Below are 8,215 nucleotides of genomic sequence, written 5' to 3' on the forward strand. Positions count from 1 at the left end.
CCTCAGTCAGACGGGTGCAATGTGCTGGAACAATGGTTGGGCTGCTTCCTCCAGGAGGGGTGTTAGGTTCACCTCAGCCAGCTTGGGAGGCACTTAGCCATGTGTTCTTGCCCTCCTTGCTGCAGCTTCACAGGAATGTGGCAGAAAAGCCTCCCACTATACAGCTTCTTCACCTCACCCCCCCACACAATTGTACATGCACCACACCACCACTTTCTGCATGTCCAAGTGTACACCGGAGATCTAATGTTTAGCCCGAAGGTACTGAAATATCAACTTTCTATTAATCCCCCTCAGACTTGCAGTCAAGAAGACCTTTGTTGTTTTTTTTGTTTTTTGTTACCTCCGCCACACTGAAAGAAAAACAGCAGGTATGGTTTACACCAATACAAGCGTATCCATTACCTGAAATGGGTGGCTCCGGGCAGTAAATCCCTTTGACCCCTCTGCCTTCGGTTTCTTTCTTTCTTTCTTTTTCTTTCCCTCCCCCCATTCTCACGCTGAGCCCATTGGCGTTTCTGTATCGCCTTTCTTTGGCCGAGCAGACAGCAGGAGAGAGACACACCTTACTCCTCCCGGGCCAACCGCCACCCACCTCAACCACCCACGCACCTCACTGTTCCTCACGTCTCCACACAGCTCAATAACATTAACATGTTTTGCCATTGAGGAAGCCGCAGTTAATGGCTCGATCGATAAGCTTTGACTGACACCCCTCAGTTGATAGCAAATTGGCTGCCTTCTCTAACAGACCTCCCAGGGCGGGTTTCTCAGCCATGTCCGAAAAAGGAAAAATGGTAATGAAAGACGTTTCTCCAACCCTCCACCCAGCCTCCTACAACAACACTTCAGTATTTCATTGTGCAGAGGAAGAAGAGCCACAGACAACCCACTATTTTGGTTAATGGTTGAGTCACTAAGACACTATTTGCCCTGGGTTGAACTGTCAGGAAGGAGAGATGAAAAGAAGAATAAGAATGTGTGTGTGTGTGTGGGGGGGGGGGGGGGGGGGGGGGGTAGTAGCTGCAGCACCCACAGGTATACACATTGCTTCCATAACTAATAAAGTGAGCAGCAGGCAGCCAAGCTCTTGTTTCCTTGAATATGTTTGTACCCTAGTTGGTTAAGGAGATGACATGTCCTGATTGCTGGAGCATCATTAATTAGACAGTTGGACTTTGACTAATCGCTCCAGAAAGGGCACACCGCCCTGAAGATGCCAAACACTCATCTCAGCTTATCATCCTCTGCCCCGGAGTGTGCCCTTGACCTCTGTGTGTGTATGTGTGTGTGTGTTAAGGATGTTTCTTCCTTGAGTTCCTCGTCGTGAGTCATTTTTGGATGATGTGCACATGCCAAAAACCCTGCTCCACCTGGCTGAATAGCTCAGATCTCCTATTTAGTGAGTCTTTTTCCTGAACCCCTTCTCCAACAGAGCTATATCTATAATACAAGGTTAAAGAACATGGCTGGTGAAGATAACACAGGAACAGATATTGCCGCTACGCAGAAGATACATTTCAATTTGCTGTTGGTTTCTGTGTCTCAGCAGGACTTATGAAATTATTGTCTTGCAGGATAGAAATTGATTGGAAAATGAGAATGAACGTGTGGTCTAGTATGTCTGCAACTGTTCTGTTGTATGTTGGTTTCAGGGCTTAGGGTCTCTTGTTATGATACATCTCTCTAGAAGGAAGTGACACTTGCTTTTTTAGGGGGAGATAAATGCAATCCAAGTCTTTCTTAAAATAGCTGTTACCGTATAAACGTGATTGTTTCTCTTGGGGGTCTGTTTTAATGGCATGCACACAACCCCTGTTTATCCCTCTCTCTCTCTCTCTATTCTTTCCATTACTGTGTTTGTACAGAAAAAATAAACAATTGTGTGCCGTCCCCACCCGCCTGTATGCTGATGATACAGCCTGAAGTGCTGCAGGGGGGGGGAAGACTCCAGGCAACAGCAGGATGCTGACACGGCCCCTCCTTTGTCCCATTCACTGTCATTTCCTACCGGATCCTCCGACTGCCCCAGAGGAAGACAAGGTGAGGATGTGCAGACACAGACACAAGGAGAAAGAAAGGGACTAAAAGAGGATGGGAGGGTAAAGGTAAAAATAATACTGTAAGAGGCCAAGTGCCATCCACAGTTTGCTACCTGGCCTCTTTGGCTTCCTGTGTTGAGCCATACCAGCATACACATCCAGTTAAGTTGCTAACAGCTGATAACAAAGCCTCGGGACACACTGCCAAGTTCTTTATCTGTGTTTACCCCACATGGCAAAGCTGATTAGAGACGGGCAACATTATGAAGCACCGTTGTTTCCTTTCTCACTCCACTTTCTCCTTCCACGTATAGCAAGACCCTGTGTGTGCGTGTGCGTGTGTGTGTGTGTTCGGGGGGGGGGGGGGGGGGGGGGGGGAGAGTATATTTATCAGTTTGTGGAGAAGGGCAGAAAGACAATGGCATGTGTGGCAAGACACGTCTCCAGGATGAGAAGAAACAGCAGGCCATTGTTTAGGACCTTGCTCATTCATTACGGTCTGTCTGTTTGTGCGTGCCTCTGTGTGTGTCGGTGGAAATAAAGGCTTTGAACAAGACACATTCAAACCGTTTTTAGTTTTGGTATAACTTTGATATAGATTAAGATGCAGCTTCAACGAACACATACAGATCTTTACATTTGAATTGTCGCCACAAGTGAATCTAGAAAATTGTCAGAGACAATGTTCAATACAACACCGCGGCGAAACCAATACGCAGAGCTCACATGAAAATCAAAGTAGGCCACAATTCATCCATATATTTGCCATGACTATGTCTCTTAAATAATGCAAGACACTTCTGTTCAACACTCAGCTGTGTTCGGATTCTGCTGCGTCTGCACTACTGTGCACCTCGTATCTAACACTCCTCATCGGCGGGCTGGGGCTCTCGCCTTCAAACTTTCTACACCTATATCCTCAATCTCTTTGTATCTCAGAGGATTGAAATTGATAGAGGGAAAGGAATGGAAAACTAAAAGGGAAGATTCGAGGCCATGAGTATGTTTGTGTGTGTGTGTGCTTGTGACAGGGAGAGCGAGCAGAGTAACAAGATGGAGAAAAGGTTAACGATGCTCAGCCGTCTTCCTCAGTGTTTCCCTCCGCTGCTTGTCAGCTTAATCATCACGACACTGGTGACACATTCGAGTCTTATCCCTGCATCAAGACTCCACGCCCTTCCCCTCCTGATCTCAAACTCTGCTTCCGTCTTCCCAATCCCGACTCCCTCCACAAGAATTCAAAGAGCGGCAGTTCATAGAATATGCACATTCCCCTTAAATCAACCCCATGGGCCATGCTGGATGCAGGGGCAACATGGCCCATGGGGGAGGACAAGGCACATCTCTGGTAAAGGGAAAGGGCAGGGTGATATGGTGAAGAGGAGAGGGCTCGGTCGGGGCTTACCCTTCCCCGGTAAGATATCAGTTCCCTATTTGTGTCGGTCTGTGCTTGCATTAAATATGTGTGTGAACAGGCTTTCAACCATCGGTGAAAGTCTGCCATTCGCCTGCAGCCCATTAGGGAGATACGCCGCCATGCCCTCCTGTCCCACAGTCACACATTCTGCAGCTCGGCAAAAGAGCTGTGAGAAGAGGCGAGGTGGAACATTTCCACGGCGTTACTCTATAGTGAGACATGAGTGGCGACACGACTTAAGAGGAAAGGAAAGAAACTTGTAATCTCAGCTCACAGCCTTTGAACTTGGCCCGATGAGACGCAGGCGACCCAAAGCAAAAGGCTCCAAAGGAGAGCTCACTGAAGATTACTCAGAATACTGATGCAGTGTGGAAGCCAATTCCTCTGAGAGCCCAGGGGACTTTCTGAGGAAGTAAATTATCTGTGTTGTACAAGGCTACATATATACAAATGTATGCTACATGCCACACACACATTTTCAAAGTGCAGTCATGTGCTGTGGCCACATTTTGACTGTGAAAGAGTGGCTCAAGGTCTCTTAGGTTCTAATTAGGGCAGCTGTTACCATTTTCATTATTTGTGCATGTGTGTGTGTGTGTGTGTTGGGGTTTGGGGGAAATATGCCTCTGTCTGGCTTCCGCCCCTTCTCATCCAGCTGTTGCTAGTCTGTCAGAGAGCAGGGGTCTACTGGTGTCATGTCCCTCCCCCGAGCATTGAATAACGACAAAAACATGCAGAACCGCGGATGATGGTAAAGATCATCACAACACATGGATCACTCACAATTCATGAACACATGAAGTACACTTTTGCCATTTGTGATCTTGAAAGCTGAAAACCTCATGTGACTCAGTCTGGAAGCTAAATGCTGCCTCTGGCGTAGGCAGAGACTTCAACAAAAAGAAAGAACAAAAACTCAAGAGATTTCATTGTTTCAGCCTTTGACCTCAGAAGATCTGTGTTTTACCTCACATTTAAATATCATAATGTTCTCTCAATGTGTTAATAGAGAAACTATAGTTCATCAACAGCTCTAACCAAAATCTGATAAGTCAACAGTTGCTCAGTGTTGATTGCATTGGGAGATTTACATGCACTATATTAATACATTTTACCAGCTGCTCAGAGAGCTTGTTTGTTCATAATGATTATACTGGGAAATCATGGACGTTATGTTCTCTGTCTCACGTTAACTCTATTATAGGATCAATTTAATAAGTTGGATAAACTACCATGATAAGCATAATACATCAAATTAAACACCAATTAAAAAAATGTTTTTCTGAAAACACTCATAGAAAAGTGATGCAGGGAAATGTGAGGATAAGATGTTTTTCTTTTGTTCTAAGGATCCATAAACAAACTGAATCATGTAGGCTGCTAGATTCTGCAAACAAAAAGCAGCAGGAGGCGGTGGTGTTGGGGGGCGGACAGGTGCGTCGCGTTTCTGCCTGTCTCCCGAAAAACAAATGCTCCTCATCTCCGTGTCGCTCTCTCTCTCTCTCTCTCTCTCTCTCTCTCTCTCTCTCTCTCTCTCTCTCTCTCGCTCTCTCCCTTTCTTACTTTCTCTATCTGCCTTGCTCCATCACACACGCACATATACCCACGAGACTGCGCTCTCCACGAGAGACCATGCACCCTTTTATCTGTTTACGCACCGTTCACGACTCCGATTGTGATGGATTACAACTCGGGGAGAAAACCTTAAGACCCAACCACGACAGCGCAGTCATTTCCACATCGTTTCATCTGGCTAAACATGGTCTCGCTTTTCATTTTTTTGTTTCATAGAAATCAATCTGGGGACCACGGACTTACTATTTCTGTGGGAAAAGGGGGGGGGGGGGGGGTCTCATCCCGCAGCGCTTTAGTTGCCATCATCCTCACCGCCAGCATTACATCCTCATAAAACACGAGGTAATGTCTCGCGAACGCACACGCGGAGGCACACGCGCGCAACCACGTCCGGAGGACTTGGTGAAGATTATTTTTTTTTAAGTTCAACTTTCCGTCCGTGAAGCCCTGCAACCGCAACCACATGCCGATCCACTAAAACACAGAGAGCCTCCCTCTCACATCCCAAATGTGAAACACAACAGAAACAATCACAGCTACCGTGAATTACGCAGTGCCACTCTTCCCCCGGTGCTGCGGGTCGGCTCGCACACAGTGACACCTCCTGTTATAACCACTCTTTTAAAACTAATTAAACATTTACCGACAATTAAGAGCCGTGGATTGTAGCACTGCAGCATATCAGTAGCCCCTCTGTGGATGGCTTGACGCAGCGCGCCATGTGGAGCGCGGTCTAGCCGCGGTCTCCATCAGTAAAGACCTGTATCCTAAATGAGAGCAAAAACAAAAGCATGTCTTACCTGTAACAATAAAGCATAAAATAAGGTATAACGCCGTCATTGTAGTTGCTCCTGCCGCTGATTGTGTTGCATGGAAGGATTCTCTCGCGCCGTTGCGACTGGTCCACTCCGCGGCACCGGGATATCACCGGGCGGACAAGTGCACTGGGATTGGTCTATAACGGCATCCAGTGTGAAGAAATGACTCTGAATGGTCCCAACAGTTTGTGAACTCTCAGTTAACAAAGCATTTCCGTAGTTGGTAACTTTCCCCACCGCGCCAGCTCCTTCTCCGGTGTCCGTTCCCCGTCACAGTCACAGCTGCTTCCACTCACTGCGCTCTCTAACAGTCCATTGGGTTTCAAGCTCCGTGCGCTGTCCACTTTGTAACCTGCGCGAGTCTGCTGCGCTCCGAAGCGATCTCTCCTCCTCGACAGTGCGCAGTGATGAACACCCAGTTGGAGTCTCTGCCTCTGATCCCACTGTAACACACTCTGCTTCTCTCTCACACACACTCGGAACCCTGTCGGTCTCCCCCGTTTACTTCTCACTCACTCTTGCCAATAGGAAATACGCACTGACAGTCATCTGGTGAAGGGGGTAGGCTACACTAGATCTGGTAGGAGCCCCTCTGCTTGCTGGGGGGGGGGGGGGGGGCTGTTATTCAGCCAATAACAGGTCCCCGTTATTGGCTGAGCTGGCTTAACACTTCTTCTGAGTTAAATGACTACCCGAACATTTTTGGGTGGAGTAGCTCACATGGAGACCTCAATCATATTACAGATGGACAGGCAACGAGGTCCATGTTTTGCAAGAAAAATGCACAAACTGATGCATTTTAAAAATATTACTCCAAATCATATTTATGGATTGTGATACCGTCAAAATAAAATATAAACCTTCATTTTCAGAATGTTTCATCGTTAACACAAATCAATCCATCTTAATTTCACTTTATAATTGCAGCTTTGTGATGTAATTATCCATCCATCCATCCATTTTCAATACCGCTTATCCTCATTAGGGTCACTGGAGCCTATCCCAGCTGACATAGGGCAAAGGCAGGGGACACCCTGGACAGGCCGCTCCATCGAGGGCACATGTAGGGACATACAACCATTCACTCTCACACCTATGGGCAATTTAGAGATCAATTAACCTGCAGAATGTCTTTGGACTGTGGGAGGAAGCCGGAGAGCCCGGAGAGAACCCACGCTGCCACGGGGAGAACATGCAAACTCCACACAGAAGGACCGCTCCGACCGGGAATTGAACCCACGGCCCTCTTGCTGTGAGGCGACAGTGCTAGCCACTACACCAACGTGCAGCCATGATGTAATTATGTTGAGTCTTAATAATATGAGTTGAAAGCTTTAAGAAATAGTATTAATAAACTTCCCTTTATGCATAACTTTTATGGTATACAGAGACTTAGACAACAACCCATGGCTTTTGTCAACAATGAGTCAATTTCTGATTAAAAGGAAGTTTAACAATTGAAAGTTATCCCTGGATGTTTTGCCAAACCTCAATACTCAGAATGAATCATCAATTACTGGATTAAACCAGTGAAACTGTCAACATTAACTTTGCTGATGTCTTTTCTTTACTCAGCTTCCACCAGAACAACAAATGTTATTTAGCCTAACTATGTATTGCGCTTTCAGTTACCTCACAAACAAAGATTTTTCAAATTAAACTACTATAAAAGTTTATGCAGTGTACAACCAGAAGCATATTGAGTATTATTTGCTAAATATCATCTTTGAAGTCGACTCAAAACATACTTGTTCCAGGTGCAGTTTGATCTAAAATGAGCCTATGCTGATTGCCACACAGTGGGCGCTGAAATGAGCAGAGAGAATCATTATCATATTTCAACAAAAGCTAAGGCTTTTATAAAGAGATGAAACCGATGCAGTCTATCACTTGCCCGTGGCTGTTTATAGGCTTGTTCTTTGATGTTGTTCATTTGTTATTCAAGGTTCTATTGATTAACCAAAATAATAGGCCTTGCAGTCATCTGGTTAATCAGTCTTTCACTTGTGTGTGTATTGCACCAAGCAATGACTTAATTTAATGTTAACACCTCCCTCCCCCTTCACACACACACACACACACACACATGCAAAACCCCGCACACATGCTCCCTGTTAGCCCAGCCAGGTGGGTAGTGCTCCATAAGACTGTGAAAAATTCATCAAAGGGTGTAGAGTTGGACACTGAGGACTTCACCATGTGTGGATTGCAGAAAACATCATCCACACAAATAAGAGTCTTTCTTTTTGACATTTCGCGCTGCATTTAATTAAAGGCTGATGATTAGGGCTCCCTCCCCATGAGGGTTCCCCCCCAAACAGTCGTTTTCAAACCCTGGGGCCGGCCTTCTTGTTTATTGCCTC

General features: G+C 46.1%; 1 protein-coding gene across 2 annotated transcripts in view; it reads right to left on the reverse strand.

The window, feature by feature from the left end:
- The window catches only part of kirrel3l (kirre like nephrin family adhesion molecule 3, like), a 32,487-nt gene extending 26,113 nt beyond the window's left edge, over positions 1–6,374 (reverse strand). For both annotated transcript variants that reach the window (XM_034553486.1, XM_034553487.1), the window contains exon 1: positions 5,835–6,374. In XM_034553486.1, the coding sequence (XP_034409377.1) occupies positions 5,835–5,874 (40 nt within the window). In that variant the 5' untranslated portion in view covers positions 5,875–6,374. The remainder of the gene's footprint in view (positions 1–5,834) is intronic.
- Between the last annotated feature and the right edge of the window lie 1,841 nt (positions 6,375–8,215).

The sequence above is a fragment of the Cyclopterus lumpus genome, chromosome 16, assembly GCF_009769545.1.
Source record: "Cyclopterus lumpus isolate fCycLum1 chromosome 16, fCycLum1.pri, whole genome shotgun sequence".
Classification (NCBI taxonomy): Eukaryota; Metazoa; Chordata; class Actinopteri; order Perciformes; family Cyclopteridae; genus Cyclopterus; species Cyclopterus lumpus.